The 21,724-nt window shown below is 42.7% G+C and overlaps 2 protein-coding genes and 1 long non-coding RNA gene across 4 annotated transcripts in view; 2 read left to right on the forward strand and 1 right to left on the reverse strand.

Annotated features, from left to right (window-relative positions):
- KRT26 (keratin 26) lies at positions 366–7,312 on the forward strand. The gene is made up of 8 exons (XM_003131482.4): positions 366–855; positions 1,567–1,649; positions 2,439–2,595; positions 2,709–2,870; positions 2,956–3,081; positions 3,978–4,195; positions 5,711–5,778; positions 6,912–7,312. Exons 1-8 carry the CDS (start codon positions 415–417, stop codon positions 7,064–7,066), a joined length of 1,410 nt encoding a protein of 469 aa, XP_003131530.1. The 5' UTR covers positions 366–414; the 3' UTR covers positions 7,067–7,312.
- Positions 467–21,724, reverse strand: part of LOC106505430 — a 42,657-nt gene continuing 21,399 nt past the window's right edge. Inside the window, exons 1-3 of one of the 2 annotated variants that reach the window (XR_002337111.1) lie at positions 14,467–14,596; positions 706–901; positions 467–581 (exon numbers count right to left, since the gene is read on the reverse strand). This is a non-coding gene — a long non-coding RNA (uncharacterized LOC106505430). Of the gene's footprint in view, positions 582–705; positions 902–14,466; positions 14,597–21,724 lie in introns of those variants that run through there. The other variant, XR_002337110.1, reaches the window with a different exon arrangement.
- On the forward strand, positions 14,585–21,139 carry KRT25 (keratin 25). The gene is made up of 8 exons (XM_003131484.6): positions 14,585–15,143; positions 15,577–15,659; positions 16,268–16,424; positions 18,426–18,587; positions 18,673–18,798; positions 19,294–19,511; positions 19,872–19,939; positions 20,760–21,139. The coding sequence occupies exons 1-8, from the start codon at positions 14,709–14,711 to the stop codon at positions 20,867–20,869; spliced, it is 1,359 nt and encodes a 452-aa protein (XP_003131532.3). The 5' UTR covers positions 14,585–14,708; the 3' UTR covers positions 20,870–21,139.

The following is a 21,724-nucleotide window of genomic DNA, read 5'->3' on the forward strand; positions in this document are numbered from 1 at the left end:
CTCCATAAGCATTTGCAGGACAAAAGCAGCAGACATTGTCCATTTGAATTATGAATCCTTTGTTATACAGGAGGGGGAAAAGCTAAGCTCTATCCCAGAGGTCAAAAAGACATACATTTACTCATATTTAATTTTGATTTTGAAACTGATTTAGTATCACTCCACCTGGTACCTTTTTCATACACAAAGGTATCCTTTGGGCTGCTTTCCACCTACAGACTGGACACTATTAAAAATCACACAATTACAAAAAACAACAATTAGCATGCGAGAAATACTTTATTATAGATTGACAGAGTTAAGACTAAAATGACCTACTGAATCCTATAAAAGGCCAGGGGAGTTACCTTCCACGGATGGTGTGCTTTGGCTTTGCTTCTCTCTGAGAAAGGGTCGCTTGGCTGTGCTGCCGTCATGCCTTTTCCAATTTCTAGTGGATCCAGGCGCCTCTGCTCTCCAGCAGGTGCCGGTCGGTGGTCTGGTGGAAGAACAGGCTTCAGGGCTGGGAATGCATGTGGCGGGTCGAGGGCAGGAAGCAGTTTTTCTTGTACTCTTGGGAGCGTTTCTTCTGGAGGAGGTTTCTATAACGGTGGTAGAGGGTTGGGAAGTGGCATCTGTGCTGGTTTTCTTGGAAAGGAGCACAGCCTCCTCTCTAGGAATGAAAGGATGACCATGCAGAACCTCAATGACCGCCTGGCCTCCTACCTGGACCATGTGCGTGCTCTGGAGGAGGCCAACGCTGACCTCGAGCAGAAAATCAAGGGCTGGTATGAGAAATATGAGCCTGGTCCTTGCAGGGGTTTGGATCAAGACTATCATAGATATTTCTCAGTCATTGAAGATCTTAAACGGCAGGTAAGAAAGACGGATACTTTGACTACAGACTTTGGGTGCGCAGAACCTAAAAAAAAGACAGTAGAAACCGAGCTTAGCAAATTTACATGATGTAGAATTTGCTCACTCTACATTTCTAGCGCTTACTTAGCGCACTGCTGGCAATAAGAATTTGTAGAAATTAGGAGTTTCTGTTGTGGCTCAGCAGGCTGAGAACCCGATATAGTGTCCATGAAGATGCTGGTTCGATCCCTGACTTTGCTCAGTGGGTTAAGGATCTGATGTTGGTGCAAGCAGTGACGTAGGTCACAGATGCCGCTCAGATCCAGCATTGCTGTGGCTGTGGCACAAGCCTTGGTTGCAGTTCCATTTCTATCCCTAGCTTGGGAACTTTCATATGCCACAGATGTGGCCATAAAAAGAAAAAAAAAAAAGAATTTGTAGAATTAACTAATGAAAGAGAAATCATTTCCAAATAGATATAATTGCTTCATTGATCTTATATTTAGCTCCTATTTTTTGATCAGGAGTAATAAGAGTGTCCGTGATTTGGGAAAGCTTATGCTCTTAAGCTTTGCCTCTTAAGCTCTGAAGAAAATCCAGGTTCCTTTAATGTAGAAAAAAATGATGCTAAAATAAATGCTTGAGGTTAAGAAGATAAGAATCACATTTAAATCTGAAGTTTCCCTTGACTTTGGACACTTAACATTTTGCACAATCTACCCTCTTTAGATTATTGCTGAGACCTCCTGTAATGCCGGCGTTGTTCTCCAAAAGGACAATGCCAGACTGACTGCCAACGACTTCAGGCTGAAGTAGGTGAAAACAATGTAACTCATTATAATAAAAATACTACAGTTGGAGTAGCGAACAGAGCTTTTGCTTTAAAAACCTACCTGTTTTTGACTTGTGGTTGCCAAGGGTGGGAGAGGGATTGGGAAGTATGGGATTAGTAGATGCAAACTATTACATAAGAATGGATAAACCACAAGGTTCTACTTATAAAGCACAGGGAACTATATTCAATAACCAGCAATAAAGCATAATGGGAAAGCATCTGATAAAGAATATATATACATATGTATAAATGAATCACTTTGCTGTACAGTAGGAATTAACACAACATGTAAATCAACTACACTTCAATAATTTCTTTAAAATAACAAACACGTTTTATAAAATAAGAAAAGAGCAGTGAAGAAATTAAATCAAGGAAGCCATGATAAAAAGTAATCATAAGTTCTCCTGTGGCACAGTGGGTTAAGGATCCAGCATGGTCTCTATAGCGGCTTGGGTCACTGCTGCTGCACAGGTTCAATCCTGTATGCCTCAGCCGCAGCCAAAAAAGAGCGATCATAAGTTTGAAACAATGTTTTTATTCAACTGTTCAGCACATTGGATGCCAAAAATCAACCCTGAAGAAACAACTCTTTCAACTATTTAGAAATCAGTAGGTATACCAAAGAGTTTCCTCGCTTTGCTGTGGGCATATACCCCAGGACTGTGTACCAAACATCACTTCTTTCGCGATACAAAACCTCCGAGAAAGTTATGCTTTGGACCTGCCTACCATTATAATTCTCAAGCACTCTAACAACCTCTAGGTATGAAAATGAGCGTGCTCTGCGCCAGAGCGTTGAGGCTGACATCAGCGGTCTACACGGAGGTATGGATGAGCTGGCCCTTTGTACCACCGACCTGGAGTTACAGTGTGACGCACTCCGTAAGGAACTGATGTGCCTCAAAAAAAATCACGCGGAGGTGAGGAACCCCGCACTGTGGCTCCATCCAGTATCCAATCGCCTTCCTCAAGTCCACTGTGTGAATATCCATCAGACGTCTACTTTGATCATTAATTCAGATCCCTTTTCCAGGAAATGAAAGTCCTGCAGTGTTCAGCTGCGGGGAATGTGACTGTGGAAATAAATGCAGCCCCGGGAGTGGACCTCACTGTTCTGCTGAACGACATGAGGGCTGAGTACGAGGCCTTGGCCGAGCAGAACCACAAAGATGCCGAGGCCAGGTTTCACCAGAAGGTACGTCTGTGGCAAGGCACACGCCAAGGGCTTGTTCGGGAGACCACTGAGCGGGTCACTCACTCGTCTGACAATTATGCTTCAGAGGGCTTCGCTGCAGCAGCAGATTTCTGACCATGCGGGAGCAGCCACGACAGCCAGAAACGAGCTGAGGGAACTGAAATGCAATCTGCAAAGCTTGGAGATAGAACTTCAGTCCCTCATGGCCATGGTTCGTAGGAATCAGCATTGCTTTGAATGAGTGTGTGTGTGTTAATACATACATATATGCAAATATAAATATATACCTAAATATGTACATGTGTATAAAACTGAATATACATGATTAATTACATATAACTAAAAAGTATTAGACATAGATATAATACATACCAATGTCCATAAATATTACTTCTGACTCTATAATCCCAAAATTTGAAAAAGAAATTTTTTTTCAATGGAGAGAAAAATGTTGGTTTGGGGGTGGGTGATGGGGTTGGGCCAAATCCGCAGCATACAGAAGTTCCCGGGTAAGGGACTGAACCCATGCCACAGCATTGACCTGGAGCCACAGCAGTGACAACATGAGATCCTTAACCATTAGGCCACCAGGGAACTGCCTCGAAAATTGTGTGTGTGTGTGTGTGTGTGTGTGTGTGTGTCTTTTAGAGCTGCACCTTGGTTAACCATTGAGCCACAACGGGAACTCAAGAAAATGTTTTTTTAAAACCTGGCTAGGGAGGTCTGGTTGTGGCACAGCAGAAACAAATCCGACTGGTATCCATGAAGATGCGGGTTTGATCCCTGGCCTCACTCAGTGGGTTGGGGATCTGGCATTGCCTTGAGCTGTGGTGGAGGTCACAGACATGGCTCAGATCCCATGTGGCTGTGGCCAGCAGCTATGGGTCCCATTCAACTCCTAGCCTGGGAACTTCCATATGCCTCAGGTGCAGCCGTAAAAAGAAAAGGAAAAAAAACAAAAAACAAAAAAACCTGGCTAATGCTAATTTTCAATGAAAAAGATTTAACCCTTGTACAAGTATTTCTTTCCACCTTGAGAATGTTTAAAAACTAGAAACATGTCATTTCTCTGTTACACAGGCAAGCCTTGCTCTGTTCTTCTTTCAGAAATATTCCCACGAATGCTCCTTGGCTGAGACAGAAGGCAGTTACTGCCTTCAGCTCCAGCAAATCCAGGAGCAGATCGGGGCTCTGGAGGAAAGACTCCAGCAGATTCGAACGGAAACCGAAGGCCAGAAGCTGGAATATGAACGGCTTCTAGATGTCAAAATATTTTTAGAAAAGGAAATTGAAACATATTGCAAATTAATAGATGGAGGAGAAAGGTAAATATCCCCTTGTGAAAAAAAATGAAGCTCACATCAACCAGATTTTCTCGGTATACATGTACACCAATAGCGCATCCTAGAATTTCCTACTCTGAAGAGCTCGCCTTGGGAATTTATTACTGCATCCAGGTGAAATGAAAAGAGGTAGTCAAATCAAATTTCTATGTATGGAATGTGTTTCTACCTATTAACATAGGAAACATTTAAATATGGGATGCTGAACGATTCCTGTCCTCCAATTAAGGAGGAAAATTGCTGTCCGTGATTCAGTGTTGAGGCACATGTCTTCTCACGGGACATTCAGCTTTACTATTGCTTCACTAGTTATTACACATGTACCCTGGACTAAGGGGGTTATTATTACATTTGAAAAGATGAGGAATGAAGAAATAGGAAGATTTAATTTGGAGAGGTCACCAGAGCTTATTAGCCAAGAGCCACAGCTCTGGGTGCGAGTCACACCTCTAAGTGAAATTGAGCATAGTTTAATCTCTTTCAACCCCAGCTGCCTTATTGGTAAAACTGACAACACCAAAAATGTTCTTATCTCCTCTTAACCATGGCACTCACTTTGTAGGTAAAATGCATGCATCGGTGGCCTGCACATAAAAGGTAGTTGGTAATTAGTGGTTCTTACTAAATGTTTACTCGTGGAGTTCCTGTCGTGGCACAGCGGAAACGAATCCAACTAGGAACTATGAGGTTGCAGGTTCCATCCCTGGCCTCCCTCAGTGGGTTAAGGATCCGGCGTTGCCATGAGCTGTGGTGTAGGTTGCAGATAAGGCTTGGATCTGGTGTTGCTGTAGCTGTGGTGTAGGCCGTCAGCTGTAGCTCGGATTAGACCCCTAGCCTGGGAACCTCCATATGCCATGGGTGCGGCCAACACCCCCCCCCAAAAAAAGGGAAAAAACAAACAAAAAGAATGTTTGCTCGTGGTCACACCATGAGTCAGTAACAGCGTATGCATCCTCCAAAGCCAATGTCAGCCCTCGGGAGCCTGTTCTCCTAAGAACCCAACAGTGATTGCTTCCCCTTGAGGCCAAAGCACTTATTAACCCAACCATTTTTCACTACTCTCACAGCACCATTCATGTCATGTTATAGACCACATTTGACATGCATGTGCTTTAATTTCTTTTCAAAAGCGTAAACTGCTTGTGTCTTTGCTCTATAATTTTTCCAGCACCCAGCCAGAACCTTCTGCATGGTAGGTCCTCTAAACATGTTCACTGGCCAAGTGGCTGACTGAAAAGTCAGAATGAGAACTGGGAATCCTTATCATGCTGTATATGCTAATATCTGCCTCGAGGAAATTTCTGATTATAAACGACCACTTAATCTCTTCTTTCACTATACTGAAGTCATGAAAATCTTACTAATGTCTCTTAAACATAGGAGGAATTTGAATCTTATTGAAACCAGAACTCCAAAACTTTTATTCCCCATTCATAATTAGTTATGAGCTCCCTAATGAAAGTAAAAAAATGCAATAATTTTCTCTTCTCTTCACAGAAAAAGCAACTCAACATGTTACAAATCAAAAGGATATGGGCCCATAAATTCTGAAAATCAAGTCAAAGGTATAGAAGTCTCTTTTTTTTTTTTTTTTTTCTTGCTTTTTAGGGCTGCACCTGTATCATATGGAAGTTCCCAGGTCAGGGGTCTCATCTGAGCTACAGCCGCTGGCCTACACCAGAGCCACAGCAAGCACAGGATCCAAGCAGTGTCTGTGACCTATACCACAGCTCACAGCAACGCAGGATCCTTAAACCACTGAGAGAGGCCAGGGATGGAACCTGCAACCTCATGATCCTCGTCAGGTTCATTAACCGCTAAACCACAAAGGGGACTCCCTAGAAGGCGTTATTATTTAATGTCACTCTTTTAAACTCCAGCAATCATATTTAAAAAGTCACTTACTTGTAAACCAAATAAAATTGTTTCTAAGTTTAATTCTAGTGCATGAAGGGATAATGGGTCATTATACCAGTTCTTAATATTTGTACTTCACATTGCTCTTGAATAGAAGTGTTCAAATTACGAAGTTACTTTGCTATGGCTGTGGCGTTGGCTGGCAGCTGCAGCTCAGATTCCACCCCTAGCCCAGGAACTTGCATAGGTCGCAGGTGCAACTATAAAAAGAAAAAAAAAAAAAAAATTATGGAGTTACTGAAATAGGGAATCAATTCCCCCAGTATTTTTCTTACTTAGAACCTATTCTTTTCCCAGTTTCAGTGGTTTGATAGAAGAGCTACTTTATTTGAAACTGCAGAAATAGGGCAAGTTGGTGTTTAAAAGAAGATATTACTTGTTCCAGGCCTGTACTTCCCTGACAAGTTTTAATCTGTGTTTCACTTAAGCCTTCGAATACCCATTGTTCTGAAAACAAAGGTAGGTACAAGAAAGACAGCCCCAGGCCTTGCTAAGCATAGCCTTCAAACACAGTATTATATCTTAATTTACTGCAAACTTTCAAACACTGGGTTTTTAAAAAATTTTATTGGAGTATAGTTGACTTACAATGTTGTATTAATTTCAGGCATACAGCAAAGGTTCAGTTATACATATATCCGTTCCTTTTTCCCATATAGGTTATTACGGAATGTCGAGTAGATGTCCCTATGCTACATAGTAGGTCCTTGTTAATTATCTATTTTGTATGCAGCAGGCAATAGTTAATTGAGCACTCAATGCGGCGTTTATTTTATTTTAGACTCAAAAGAAGAAACTGTTGTCAAAACAGTGGTGGGGGAACTAGATCAGCTCGGCAGTATCCTTTCACTAAGGGTTCATTCAGTTGAAGAAAAATCCCCTAAAATAAGCAGCATTACAACGGAGCAACGAGTGCCTTCTAAAGTCCCAAAATGAGAGGGGGGGAGTTATTTTTTTTAAAAAGTCTCCCTTCGCAAAATTCCATTGGCCAAACAACCCAAGGAAATCATTGCTTTCTGTTCTTCACGATAAAAGGGTCAGAATGCGTTTTCCTTCTCTTCCCTTTCTCTTGTTCTTTGCATGTAACTCTTCTCAGGAACAGGAAAAATCTTGCTCTGTTCCTGGATTTTGTTTGTACTTAGGGAGCCATTTTAGCCTTTACATTAAAAATGTTTCTGTTGATTTCTTCTTCTTAGTCTTCTTTTTATGGCTTTACCTAGAAGTTCCCAGGCCAGGGGTTGAATCCCAGCCGGGGGCCTGCACCAGAGCCACTGCAATACCAAATCCAAGGAGCAGCTGCAGCCATGCCACAGCTTACAGCAACACCAGATCCTTAACCCAGTGAGTGAGGCCAGGGATCGAACCTACATCCTCACCAAGACAACCTGGGGTCCTTAACCCACTGAGCCACAAAAGGAACTCCTGTTGAGTTATTTTGATAAGTCTGGTGCTTCTGAATTTCTGAATTGATCTCAATGTCACCGTACTAAGGATATGCTAATAAAATTAAGTGCACTTAATTTTATTCACTTACACTCACTCATGGTGGAAATTCGCTTACGGTATATTTACTTTGGTTCGTGAGAGGATGAATTGGAAAGATTGCTGGCCCTAATCTCTGGTCCCAAATCTGTTCTTGATTAACTATGTAAATGACTAGTTCTCTTTGGGTTTGGGTTTCTGGGGATGTAATCGAAGATTATACTCATTGAGCATTAGGATTTGTTCAACCTAATATTGCCTCTCCTACGTGGCTGATCAGCTAATGTTAATTTGTTAATCGGCATCTGGAGAGCTGCTTTTCCACTTTGCCATACATGTATGTGTATCTCTCTGCCCCTACCGTGGAGGTAACTAAGCAAATTTAGATCTGCATGGCTCAAGCCTGAGGTGGTTCTCCGTCTTGCTCACATCCTCTTGCATACAAGATCCTGACCAGATTATTTTGGAACGTGAAGCTGGAGACAGCGGCCCGGTGCTGGGCTATGGATGTTTATTTCATTTGAGTGGTGAGGCGAGGAACTCTGCAATAACCTAGATTTCCACTGTGCAGGATAAGGTATCACTAAAGGGTATTTACAGCACATGTAAATGCAAAGTGGCCCATAAAGTAAGTCAATTCTATTCCAATTAAAAAAAAAAAAGTGGCCCATAAACTCAACCTCACCATCGCTGGGTGCTGAGCCCCACTAAGCTTGCATTTCCAAGTCTCAAAAACCACCTAGCTTGCAATTGTTTCCTACCTCAAGTAAGGTAGTTGACCTCAGCGCAGGCACAGTTTCTTGAGGTGGAGCTATAGCTGAAAGTGACTTTTTCCATGGCTTTCTTGTTATCCACGGCCTCAGTTACGGTGACGGAAGCCATTAGTTCGATGGTGTAGAATTGGATGGAGTTAGGTTAGAAGTACTTCCAATTGCAAGACCACAATACCAATATCTTACGTTAACTGAGTGTGCTTTAATCTTGCTTTCTGTGAATTAACCAGTTGGCTCTTCATAAAGGCTTATAAAGGTATGTGTTTTATTATCTCCCTTTTACATATGAAGACATAACTATTCAAAGAGATAATTTCCCCAGAGTTACACAGTTGACGTGTGTGGGGTCTAGGTTCAAATCCAGATCTCTCTCTCCACCATGGTGACCGGGAAAAAGTCAGCATAGGAATTTCACCTATTTTCACACTAAGATTCCACTGCCATCCCAGAGGGACCTTAATCAGGCAGATCCTCGTGGGCATAGATGTAGTCTTTTCCTCTCTGTTCATCACCCATCTCCAGTTCCTCTCCAGCACCAACCTCCTCTGCCCCCATGTTGATTAAGTCCTGGTCACCAGATAACCCCCTCTCCTAGCCTACAGGGGACCTCATTATGCTTTGTTACCATCTTATTTCAACAAGGACGATACTCCAGAGGCACTGTCTCCCAGGAATTGGAGGACTACAGCCAGAGCCTCAGCTCTCTCAAGACCCTTGGCTAATCCACCACCTTACACCACAGTGTTGAACTCTCTTTCTCTGCGACCCCCAGTACTAGTCACTCCTTGTTCCCAAGAGAGTTGTTATTCTTTCCAAGAACAATCTAACTTCATTCTTCTGTACCCGCTGTTCCCTATTTAGATAAATAGACTCAAGGTCCACAAAAGATAGATTTATATTTAATACAAGTATAAGTTATGATTCAAAAATACATGTTTTTTGCTGTACAGTGGGAAAATAAAAATAAAAATAAAAATAAATACATGTTTTTAGCTAACAACATACTTCTTGAAATGAGGGCTGGAAAGCTTAAGTACTCACCCTCATTTCTGAGAAGTGAGTCTCAGCGAAAAATAAAAATCAAAAGGTGAGGAGTTCCTGCCTGGCTCAGTAGGTTAAAGATACAGCATTGTCACAGCAGTGTCTTGGGTGGCTGCTCTGGCACAGCCTTGATCCCTGGCCCAGGAACTTCCACATGCTGCAGGTGCAGCCAATAAATAAATAAATACAATTAAAAGGTGAAAGATTGTTATCAATCCCAAAAACTTTTATTGAGCATTCTTTTTTTTTCCTTTTTCTTTTTCTTTTTGCTTTATAGAGCCACAACTGTGGTATATGGAAGTTCCCAGGCTAAGGGTCGAAATGGAGCTGCAGCTGCCAGCCTACACCACAGCCACAGCAACTGGGGATCCAAGCTGCGTTTTGACCTACACCACAGCTCATGGCAACACCAGATCCTTAACCCATTGAGCAAGGCCAGGGATCGAACTTGCATCCTCATGAATACTAGTTGGGTAGTTGGATTCATTACCACTGAGCCACAGTGGGAACTTCCAGGCATTCTTAATTGTTAACTACCCAACCTTCTCTGGTATTCAACATTCAGACACCTTGGCTAAACAGAACGTATCCGAGACATTTCACTTTCAGGCCCTCGGAAACAAATATTTTACAGAACAGGCAGAGAAGGTGTCGGGAGACATGTTTATTTTCTTTCCTTTCCTTTTCTTTTCTTTTCTTTAAGGGAGACATGTTTTCTACAATCTTTTCTTAGCCTCTCTGCTGTTATTTTCTATGCTGAAAACTCCACCTTGTCCTGCTTTACTTTACCCCATATTCCTGCTTGAAAAACAGTTGCAGTGCTGGTAAATGACTTAAGCTTAAGAACCAAGATCTAAAGGCGTAAGTTATTCATGTGGTCAGCTGAATGAGGACATAATGCATTGGTCTAGGCATGCCGGAACCTGTGCACAGCATGATACGTCCTGTTAAAATAAGAGAAAGAGGAACCTCATGGCCCCAGGGGGTTTATGAGGGGTCGTTAGCAGGATATGCATCAGCACGGAGAACGAGGTGCAAACCTAGGCAGGGTTGCCTCGGATGGGCACGCCATTTGCGGAAGCGCAATGGTGAGTCTCTAGATGCTCTGCACAGACAGCTGACGCCAGGCTTCCTCAGTGCTAATGATTGTTAAATGCCTAAAGGTCGGAGTAGAAGCTTAACCAGCTACCAGCTACATGACTTTTAAAATAATAATGATAAAAAAAAAACTATATCCTGCACCTACAACCCCCTCCTCGCTTGACATAATCCTAAAGAGCACAATAGAAGCAGTGTGGTTTCTTGAGGCGGGGCTCTTGGTCCCTGAGACCTTGAGTCCTCCGGTTCCCACCTTTAATTAAGATAAATGTCTCTGTCTTGTTTTATGTTAACTTTTTTCTTAAGTTCCACAGCACACGTTTTTCAGCCCCTACCTGCTGAGCTGGTCTCGGCAAGAAGGTACTGCCCCGAAAAAGTCAAGACCAATAAGAATACAGAACATCATCAGAGCTCTTGGACCCTGGACCCTGGAATATGATATGACCAGGGGAATCAGGCAGGATCTCCCTTCGCAGTTTTATTGGACAGGAGAGACATAAATGTTATTATGTTACGTTAGAAATTCCTGAGAACATCTGGAAGGCCACATTTTGTCTCTGATTCAGATATTTTACATGTGCCCTGAGCCCCTGGCACCAATGCAAGAGTTACATTCTTTCTTTCTTTATTTTTTTTGGCCACACCTGCAGCATGCATAAGTTCCCAGGCCAGGGATCAAATCCATGCTACAGCAGTGACCCAAGCCGGTGCAATGACAATGCCAGGTCCTTAAGCCATTAAGCCACCTGGGAACTCCAAAAGTCACATTCTTGAATGTGACTAATTTGAGGCTACATTCAATCATGGTGCAGACAGAGTACTGGCACCTTCTTTCCAAAAACACACTTGGCAACATGTGGGTTCTTCTCCCTCCCCACACCCCATTTAAAGAGTGAAAAAGGTATAAAACCACAAAGATAAAAAAGAATAAGGAGTTCCTGTTGTGGCTCCGAGGTAACGAACCTAACTAGTATCCACGAGGATACAGGTTTGATCACTGCCTCACTCAGTGGGTTAAGGATCTGGTGTTGCCATGAGCTGCAGTGTTGGTTGCAGATGAAGCTCAGATCCTGCATTGCTGTGGCTGTGGCGTAGGCCGACAGCTACAGCTCTGATTCAACCCCTAGCTTGGGAACCTCCTTATGCCATACCTTTCAGCCGTTAAAATAATAATGATAATAACAATAAAAGAAGAAACAAAGGTGGATTAAAGAATTTTGGAAGAAAGCAGATAGAGAAAGTCTATCTGGTTCAGAATGGTGGAAGAAGCCTCAATAAAAACAGCAACAACAACAAAAAACATGTTTAAGTAACTAGCTGACCTCATGGACCCAAGGAGAGAGGCAGAACGTAGAAGAACCAAGTATGACGGAGGACCAGGCTGAGGGATGGAGCTGTGGGCAGGGTGGTTGAGAGGTGAATTTACCATGATGCTGATGACACATTAAGCTTCAGGGCCCCTCATTATTAGCACAAAGAGGGGCCCCAGAATTACATTTAAATAGCAATTTTTATAAAATTTTAAAAACTAAGATAATGTTACCACATTTGGTTCCATCTGCTATCTCTTGCCATTCCAATTTCCCCTCCATCATCAGTTTCCACATCATCATGCCACTCAGGTTTGCTGGCATTTGAATGACCCTTGAAGATTGGGTGACCATAAGGTACTATCCAAATGTAACATCTGAGAGGGAGCACAGGACTACATAAGAAACTCTTACAACTTAACAACAGCAAAAACTAACATGGTATCTTAAATGGGCCGAGGACGTCAATAGACATTTCTCCAGAGAAGATATGCAAATGGCCAATAAGCACATGAAGAGGTTTAGGGAAACGCCAATCAAAACTACGCCAATCATCAGGGAAACGCAAATCAAAAAAGAAAGAAAGACAGACAGAGAGAGAGAAAGAAAGAAAATAGCAAACATTGGTGATGATATAATGTGAACAAGTCAGAATTCTTGGGCACAATGAATGGGAATGTGAAATATGGGAAAGAGTCATTATGGAAGCAACTTAGAGCAGTTATGCCGCGAGCCACACGGGAAGTCCAGTAGCGTCATTATGGAAAACAGTATGTCATTTCTTCAAAAAGTTCCAAATAGAATTCCTATATGATCGAGTTGTTCTACATTGGGATATATTCTCATAAAAATGTAAGCAGGGAACAAGATCCTACTGTGCAGCACAGGGAACTATATCCAATCTCCAGGGATAGACCATGATGGAAAAGAATATAAAAAGAATGTAGATATATGTATAACTGAGTCACTTTGCTGTACAGCAGATATTGGCACTGCAGTGTATATAAACCCATGATACTTTAATACAAATTTTTTTAAAATTTTTGGGGTCTTTTTGTCTTTTTAGGGACGCACCTGAGGCACATGGAGGTTCCCAGGCTAGGGGTCCAATCAGAGCTATAGTTGCCAGCCTACACCACAGCCACAGCAACAAGGGATCCTAGCCACGTCTACGACCTACACCATAGCTCACAGCAATGCCAGATCCTTAACCCACTGAGTGAGGCCAGGGATCGAACCCGCAACCTCATGGTTCCTAGTCAGATTCATTTCCACTGCACCACAACCGGAACTCCATAATAAAAAAATATTTTTAAAACATGTAAGCAGGGACTGGAACAGATATTTATACACCCATGTACCCAGCAGCATTATTTACAATAGCTAAAACGTGGATACAACCCAAGTATTCACTGACTGATGAATGGATAAACAAAATATGGTATAAACATGCAATGAAACATTAACCAGCCTTAAAAGAAAGGAAAATCTGATACATGCTACTTACACAGACACCAAGGGAAATAAGCTAGTCACAAAAGGGCAAATAACATATGACTCTACTTATCACAAGCATCAGAACAATGATTGGCACATAGTAGGTTTTTAATAAATATTGGTTAAATGAATGAATTAACCCAGGTGTTCACAACAGCCTTACTTAACAAATATTCATGGAAATTTTGTCCATTAGCCAATTTCCAGATTTTTTCTCCAAAATTTCCATAATATTGAGACTTTGTAATAAGTATACAGGAATCCACATCCACTAAATAGCCAGCTGACTGATGACTTTTGCCTAAGCTAAACCATGATGAAGTGAAAAGAAATATTTCCTTCCAGTTTTCTTCAAATTCTGCAGGGTCAGGAATTAAGTTAATGTCCTGCCAAACTCCCACAACCCATAACAGCAATTAGGGGTGTGTTCCTAATTACCAAAATGGATATGAGAAGACAGCTATCCCCAGACATAAGTGTCAACAAAATATGATGCACGTCAGCCAAATGGAAGTTACCACCCACCGGAAACAATGGCAAGAGTGGAAGGTGGGGGGAATTGGTGACTGAAGATCCAGGTTGGAGAAATAATGATTATAATTCTGTTCTCTACTGATGTGGAAAGAATTGTAAAAAAAAAAAAAAAATAGAAGCAGGAGTTCCCATTGTGACTCAGTGGGTTAAGAACACAACCCAGAGTCCGTGAGGATGCAGTTTGATCCCTGGCCTCGCTCAGCGGGTTAAGGATCTGGCACTGCCACAAGCTGCGGCATAAGTCACAGATGCAGTTTGGATCTGGCGTTGCTGTGGCTGTGGTGCAGGCCGGCAGCTGTAGTGCCAATTCAACCCCTAGCCTGGGAACCTCCATATGTGCAGGTGGAGCCGTAAAAAGAAAGGAAGGATGGAAAGAAGGAAGGAAGGAAAGAAAAGGAGCAGAGAAAGTCTCAGAAACATCAAAATCTGCCTTAGCGACGGAATAGCCCAAAACCATCACGCCAGATTTTTATTGTGCGGTAGACTGGTAAATTTTATCTACCAAGCAGGGAAGTGAGAAATGACTCACTCACAATTTCAAAATGTAATAAGGAACCTGAAATTACTCCACCCAAGACCCATTTCTCAGATAACCACCAACCTGGGGGCAACTGCCCTCCTACAGAAATGAGTCGGGCAAAGTTGGTTACTAATTAGGAAAAATCATCCAATTACGCTGACTTGCTGAGGCTGGCAAGCTGTGTTTGACTCTATGTAGGCAGAACTTCATCCAGAACACACTTGAGAATTGTCTATAAAAAGGCCAACAGAATTGCTGGGGTGGGAAGTCGCTCCACTCCGGTCTTCACAAACACAGCTCCGCCACACACTCGCCCGGATACCATGTCTCTTCGATTTTCCAGCGGATCCAGGAGGGCCTGTCCTCGCCCCACCACAGCATCCGGATCGCTCAGGCTCTCCGGTGGGGGAGCCAGCTTTGGGGCTGGAAATGCTTGCAGCATGCCTGGAATCGGAAGCAGTTTCTCATGTGCCTTTGGTGGCAGCACCTCAGGAGGCAATGGAGTCGGGGGCAATCCCTGCGCCGGCTTCACTCTGAATGAGGGGGGCCTCCTTTCCGGCAACGAGAAGGTGACCATGCAGAACCTCAATGACCGCCTGGCCTCCTACCTGGACAACGTGCGCGCCCTGGAGGAGGCCAACGCCGACCTGGAGCAGAAGATCAAGGGCTGGTATGAGAAATTTGGACCCGGTTCTTGCCGCGGTCTTGATCACGACTACAGTAGATACTTCCCGATAATTGATGATCTCAAAAATCAGGTAAGAGTTTACACTTGGCCATCCTTTTAAAATACTTTTATTTCGTTTTCTTTCTTTCTTTCTTTCTTTTTTAGCATAAGTTTCCCAGGCACGGATCCAACCTGTGGCCACAATACTGATCTAGGCAGCTGCAGTGACAGCATGGGATCATTAACCTGCTAGGCCAGGGAACGCCTGTATTTTAAAGGTCCTTTTTCTTTCTTCAACAAATGCCGAAAACACTTATGGCTCCTATTTGTGATTTCTTAAAGGAAATTTCAAGTTAGCACTGGAAATAAGCACTAAGTGGATTCAGTGGTCAGGCTTAAAATGTCACTACCTAGTAAACTATGTTAATTTTGATTATTTCCACTTCCTAATCTAGAAAACCCTACTTTTCGTTCTTTCTTGATTGTGATGAATTGCCTTTCAAAAGTCAAACTCCTGTTTCTAGATCATTGCTTCCACCACCAGCAATGCTAACGCTGTTCTACAGATCGATAATGCCAGGCTGACCGCTGATGACTTCAGACTCAAGTAAGTAGACTCATAGAGTGAAAAGACTCCATGGAGATCAACAGGACGCAATAGAGTGAACTTATTTTTCGATCCTTCATGAAATATTACCAACTCTTATGCCAGCAATGTAAAACATGCATTTCAAGTAAACAGAATGTTCTTACTTTTTTATACTCTGGCTGTGAAATATAAAGTATGAACAGCTATAAAAGTAGAGTCCAACACCCTGGTTCTTTTTCTGCCAAAGAAATAGCTCGAAATAAAATAATTATTAAGACACAATAAACTTTGAAAATGTCAGAGTTCCCATTGTGGCTCAGTGGAAATGAATCTGACTAGCATCTGTGAGGACGCAGGTTCAATCCCTGGCTTTGCTCAGTGGGTTAAGGATCCGGTGTTGCTGTGGCTGTGGTGTAGGCCAGCAGCTACAGCTCCAATTCGACCCCTAGCCTGGGAATCTCCATATGCGGTGGGTTTGGCCCTAAAAAAGCAAAAACAAACAACAAAAAGACTTTGAAAATGTCTCTAGTGGCCAAATTTGTCACTTGAAAATTTCAGAATTCTAGCATTTGATCATTGAATGGTGACTATTTCTCTAACCATGTGACCAACTGGAAATCTTTAAGGTATGAGAATGAGCTGGCTCTGCACCAGAGCGTAGAAAGTGATGTCAATGGGCTACGCAGGGTTCTGGATGAGATCACCCTGTGCAGAACAGACCTGGAGATTCAGTACGAAACCCTAAGTGAAGAGCTGACGTACCTCAAGAAGAACCATAAAGAGGTAAGCGCTGACGGCATGCTGCCATCCCTCTGCAGACACTAACCATCTGATGGGAGATAAGGGACGTGACTTCTTAAAGAAATCGGCACCCATGCCCACTGTCAGACAGGAGTGAGCCCTGAGCTAGCTGTAGAAGCGATGAAATATGTGTACAGATGCACCCTTGATCGCTCATCAGATTTCCCATGGGGGGAAAAAAATCTTATTTTCCACACCAATCAGGGTTATAAGAGCTGTGTTTCGGTGAGGTAATTATAGCGACATTAAAACGGCACACTTGGAGATGACGTCTAATTAGATAAAATAAATATACTTTAAGGACATCTTAAGCAAACCAGATTTCTATAAAACAGTGGTGGGTTTAAAACACATAAACATTTACTTCATACACACATTAAGTGTATATACTTAATATTAAGGTGTATTCTTTTTTTTTTTTTTCCTGCCTTTTTGCCTTTTCTAGGGCCGCTCCCGCAGCATATGGAGGTTCCCAGGCTAGGGGTTGAATCAGAGCTGTAGCTGCTGGCCTACACCACAGCCACAGCAATGACAGATCCAAGCCAAATCTGCCACTTACACCACAGCTCACGGCATTGCCAGATCCTTAACCCACTGAGCAAGGCCAGGATCAAACCTGAGTCCTCATGAATGTTAGTGAGGACTAATGCTGAGCTGTGAGGAGAACTCCGATGCAGCAAATTTTTGATGAATTAAGTGCAACTGATTTTTTAAAATGATTACCTTGCAGACAAATCCACAGGCACATTTATATCTTTTTCTTCTGCCTGAACAAAAGGTGTTTTCATTAAATCCTTAGAACTAAAAACCCCATCTAGAGCAAGAGGTACAGGGACTACCAGGGAGACAAGAATGCTAGAATTACCTGGGGGATTTGGTGCAGGGAAAAAAGCAAGCCTCGTGATTGTCCCAGGTCCGATCGGGGCCTGGGACGTGGGTGGGGAGGAGGGTTCCTGCAGCAGAAACACAAGCCGATCCCTGCTGTTTCAATGGACACGATTTCGGCAGCGATGTCTGCCACCCACAGTCTTAGACCAGACTCAGTGCAACCCAGCAGCCCACACTCCAGATGCAATAACATGTAGACTTGGGCTGCACAACTGATTCCACCTTCTATGATGATGATCATAACCATAATAACGCTACTTATTTAGCATTTATACACTAGGTAGTGTTGCCAGGTCTTATTACGAATAGTTCTTTCACATCTTTCAACATCCCAGGAAAGGATTTTTTTTTTTATTATTCCTATCTGAAAATCAAGACTTCAGCTTAAGACTTGATAGTTAAGCATTTACCCAAGCTCAGCTTAACCATTCCAGGACAGAACCAGAGTTCCCATAGAGATTCATCCTCCACCAGAGTCACCGAGACATGATAATGTCTCTGTGTAAGGTTCATAGCTTAATTCATAACTAGGATTCTTTAGAGGATGATGCTTATAATTATAAATAAACATATAAACAAACATTTATTTATTTATTCATAGTTATCTCAATTGTTCAGAATTCTTCAGACTCAGCTCTTGGACCAAGATCACACTGTCTGTGGTCAGGCGAGAACTGAGCTGAGGACACATCTAAGCTGGTGTCTAAGTGAAATGAAGACCAGATCCCCAAGGGGGAGACGCTTGTGGCCATAAATGAATGAAATAGGTGATGGATAGTTCATTATAAATATCTTAAAGGACTTTCATTTGGAAAAGGAAGTAAGACTTTCTCCCGTGCTGCAGAACTAAAACCGATGAATTTATAGGAGTAGGAATTCACTTCACCACAAGGAAGCGCTTTGGAGCCCTTCAAACTCTTCAAGAATAAAACAGGCTACATAAGGAGGCAGAATATGCAAAATGGAGGGGTCACTGCACCGCCTGGGAGATGGACCCAGAGGAAGGAACTCTAGGAACCCTACCAAAGCTGAGCCTCTAGCCTTTATACAACCCGCCTGCGTGGCTGAGCTGAACGCTCTTCCTCCTGCCCACAGGAAATGCAAGTTCTGCAGTGCGCGGCCGGAGGCAACGTGAACGTGGAGATGAACGCGGCGCCCGGTGTGGACCTCACAGTTCTGCTGAACAACATGCGGGCGGAGTACGAAGCCCTGGCCGAGCAGAACCGCAGGGATACAGAGGCCTGGTTCAATGAAAAGGTGAGTCTAGGCCGGAACACACTCCCGCTGCGTTCGAGTGAGGTTCACAAAACTAAGATGTACCCCCTCCCTAACGCCTTTGCAGAGCGCTTCGCTGCAACAGCAGATCTCTGAGGACGCGGGCGCCACCACCTCGGCCCGGAACGAGTTGACTGAGATGAAGCGCAACCTCCAAACCCTGGAAATTGAACTTCAGTCTCTCCTAGCCACGGTACGATAAGGCCGATCTTTTACCATCTCCCCGGGTATCACTTTAAAATGCGTCCTGGTGGGTGTGAAAGCCCTTAACCATGTTAGGAATATATCCTTACGTATTTTTTTGTAGTTAACTTAGAACATAAGAAGAGGAAATTCTCCCCAGCCCCCCTTTTTTGGCCATGGCGTGCAGGGGCATCACCTGGGATCTAGCTTCTTAGACCAGGGATGGAACCCCCAGCCACAGCGGTGGAAGCGCCAAATCCACTAGACAACCCAGAAGCTCCTGAGAAGAGAATTTTGTATAATAGCTAAAAAAGCACTGTCAGTGTCTTTAGGCTATTTTACCAAAAAGGAACAACTTGCTGACTTTTAAGTCTTCTTGACTGTGTGTCGATGTGAAATCTAAAACAACGATGGGCAAAGTTCACAAGAGGAGAAAGTCATCTATTGAAGCAAATTTCTGCATTATCTGTGTTTATATCTCAAGTTCTCTATTGTTTCCTGACAGAAACACTCCCTGGAGTGCTCCTTGAGCGAGACGGAGGGCAACTACTGTGCGCAGCTGGCCCAGATCCAGGCTCAGATCGGGGCCCTGGAGGAGCAGCTGCACCAGGTCAGGACTGAGACCGAGGGCCAGAAACTGGAGTACGAGCAGCTCCTGGACATCAAGGTCCACCTGGAAAAAGAAATTGAGACCTACTGCCTCCTCATCGGTGGAGAGGAAGGGTAGGTGGCATGTTTTACAGGGAGGATGAAATATACTGAAATCTGCTTGAAACCGATCCCTAGAAAGTGAACACAGAGTGAAAGGACCACGTGTACTATCATGAATGCTAAATATTAAACATATTACACTACTGCCAAGATGCAAATTAGCCACATCTTACAAAACCAAAGTGCAACAAGCCCTGTATGAAAATTTAAAAGATCACCTCTTGATGCTAAAGCAGAGTACTTTCACCTGTGTAACCCACTGAAACTGTTCTCACCAAACAGCTAAGGAAAACGGAAGAGTGAATCTAGAGTTGGTGGAGTTCTCTCTAAATCACTCTCTTTTGTGATGTTTTCAACAATATGTGTCCACAGGGCTTGCAAGTCTGGAGGTTACAAGTCTAAAGATTACGGATCCGGAAACATGGGAGCCCAACTCAAAGGTAATTAAAGGGCACTCTGTTCTTATGTTCTACTTCATTTTCTTTTCTTTTTCTTTCTTCTTTTTTTTGCTTTCAAGGGCCGCACCAACGGCATATGGAGGTTCCCAGGCTAGGGGTCTAATCGGAGCTACAGCTGCTTGGCCTACACCACAGCCACAGCAACACGGGATCTGAGCCAAGTCTGCAACCTGTGCCACAGCTCACAGCAACGCCAGATTCTTAACCCACCGAGCGAGGCCATGAATGGAACCTGCATTCTCATGAATACTTGTCGGATTCATTTCCGACGTGCTGCAAGAGGAACTCCTCCAGTGTTTTTTATTGTGGTAAAATACACAGAACATAAAATGAAATATCTTAAGCATTCTAAGTATAGAACTCAGTGGCATGAAGTACATTCATATTGTTGAGCAACCATCAATACCATCCATCTCTAGAACTCTTTTCATCTTGCAAAACTGAAACTCTGTACCTACTAACCAACAGCTCCCATTTCCCCCTCCTCCCATCTTCTGGCAAACCACCATGCTACTTTCTCTCACTATGAATTTGATTACTCTAGGCACATCCTGTAAGTGGAATTATACAATATTTGTCTTTGGGTGACTGACTTATTTCACTTAGCATGATATCTGTAAGACTCATCCATACTGTAGCATGTGTCAGAATTTCCTTTCTTTGGGAGTGAATAATATTCTACTGTATGGATAATGTATCCATCTATTAAGGGCCACTTGGGTTGCTGCCACATTTTAACTATTGTGATCTTACTCATCTTGTTTCAAGTTTCTAAAATCTCCTTTTGACATTTAACTTTTAGATCCAATCAAAGCCATAGTGGTCAAGAAAGTTCTTGAGGAGGTAGACCAACGCAGCAAAATACTTACCACCAGGCTCCACTCTCTGGAAGAGAAATCTCAAAGCAATTAAATTGATACATAAGAAAGAGCGTATGCCACATACTCTCGGAGAAGAGAAGGCGTCATATATCTGTCTGGAAAAATGAGCAAGTCTAAGGAAAAAATCTGTCTTGGTGTCTTTCTATTACTGAAATATAATCTCTATCTGGGCAATCAATAGTATATTTTCCCGTTCATCTGGAAGAACAGTCACATACAAATATGATGACTCATTTGATTACCTTCCAGAAAGTGTTGTCAATTCTTTGTAGTCAATAAACCTTCTTTCTTTAGCAAGTTATCCCTGGTGGTACTGCCTTATCTTTAAAATGCTCATGTCTGTGGTACAGATGTATGAACACCTAACAGCTCTTGATGTGTAGAACAACTTTAAAGAATAATTAACAGATTTCCCCCTAGATTTTCATGAGGCTTTCCCAATAATTCAAAATGAGGTAATTTCAAAAGGAATAAAAATACATCCACTGAAATCCCTGAACTGCCATACTTTGACATATAACAAGCCTGTTCCTTTTCATAATAGCTAAAATGTATATATCTCAGACTCATCTGTAAAATAGTAGTAGTACCACTCTCAAGTGGTTATTGTAAGGTAAATGTCCACAGACAGAGGAATGGATAAAGAAGATGTGATACATATATACAATGGAATATTATTCAGCCATAAAAAGGGAATGAAATAATGCCATTTGCAGCAACATGGATGAACCTAGGGATTATCATACCATTTGTTTGTTTATTTATTTATTTGTATTTTTAGGGCCACACCCCAGCATATGGAAGTTCCCAAGCTAGGAGTCAGATCAAAGCTGTAGCTGCCAACTTATGCCACAGCCACAGCAATGCCAGATCCTAGCCACATCTG

The sequence above is a fragment of the Sus scrofa genome, chromosome 12, assembly GCF_000003025.6.
Source record: "Sus scrofa isolate TJ Tabasco breed Duroc chromosome 12, Sscrofa11.1, whole genome shotgun sequence".
Taxonomy (NCBI): Eukaryota; Metazoa; Chordata; class Mammalia; order Artiodactyla; family Suidae; genus Sus; species Sus scrofa.

Bases quoted from the DNA above. Each gene is read 5' to 3' on its own strand.
- KRT26 (XM_003131482.4), top strand. From the start codon at position 415: ATGCCTTTTCCAATTTCTAGTGGATCCAGGCGCCTCTGCTCTCCAGCA. The intron at 1,650-2,438 runs GTAGGTGAAAAC...AACAACCTCTAG, and splicing joins GCCAACGACTTCAGGCTGAA to GTATGAAAATGAGCGTGCTC. The intron at 2,871-2,955 runs GTACGTCTGTGG...ATTATGCTTCAG, and splicing joins AGGCCAGGTTTCACCAGAAG to AGGGCTTCGCTGCAGCAGCA.
- KRT25 (XM_003131484.6), top strand. From the start codon at position 14,709: ATGTCTCTTCGATTTTCCAGCGGATCCAGGAGGGCCTGTCCTCGCCCC. The intron at 18,588-18,672 runs GTGAGTCTAGGC...ACGCCTTTGCAG, and splicing joins AGGCCTGGTTCAATGAAAAG to AGCGCTTCGCTGCAACAGCA. The intron at 19,940-20,759 runs GTAATTAAAGGG...TTTAACTTTTAG, and splicing joins CATGGGAGCCCAACTCAAAG to ATCCAATCAAAGCCATAGTG.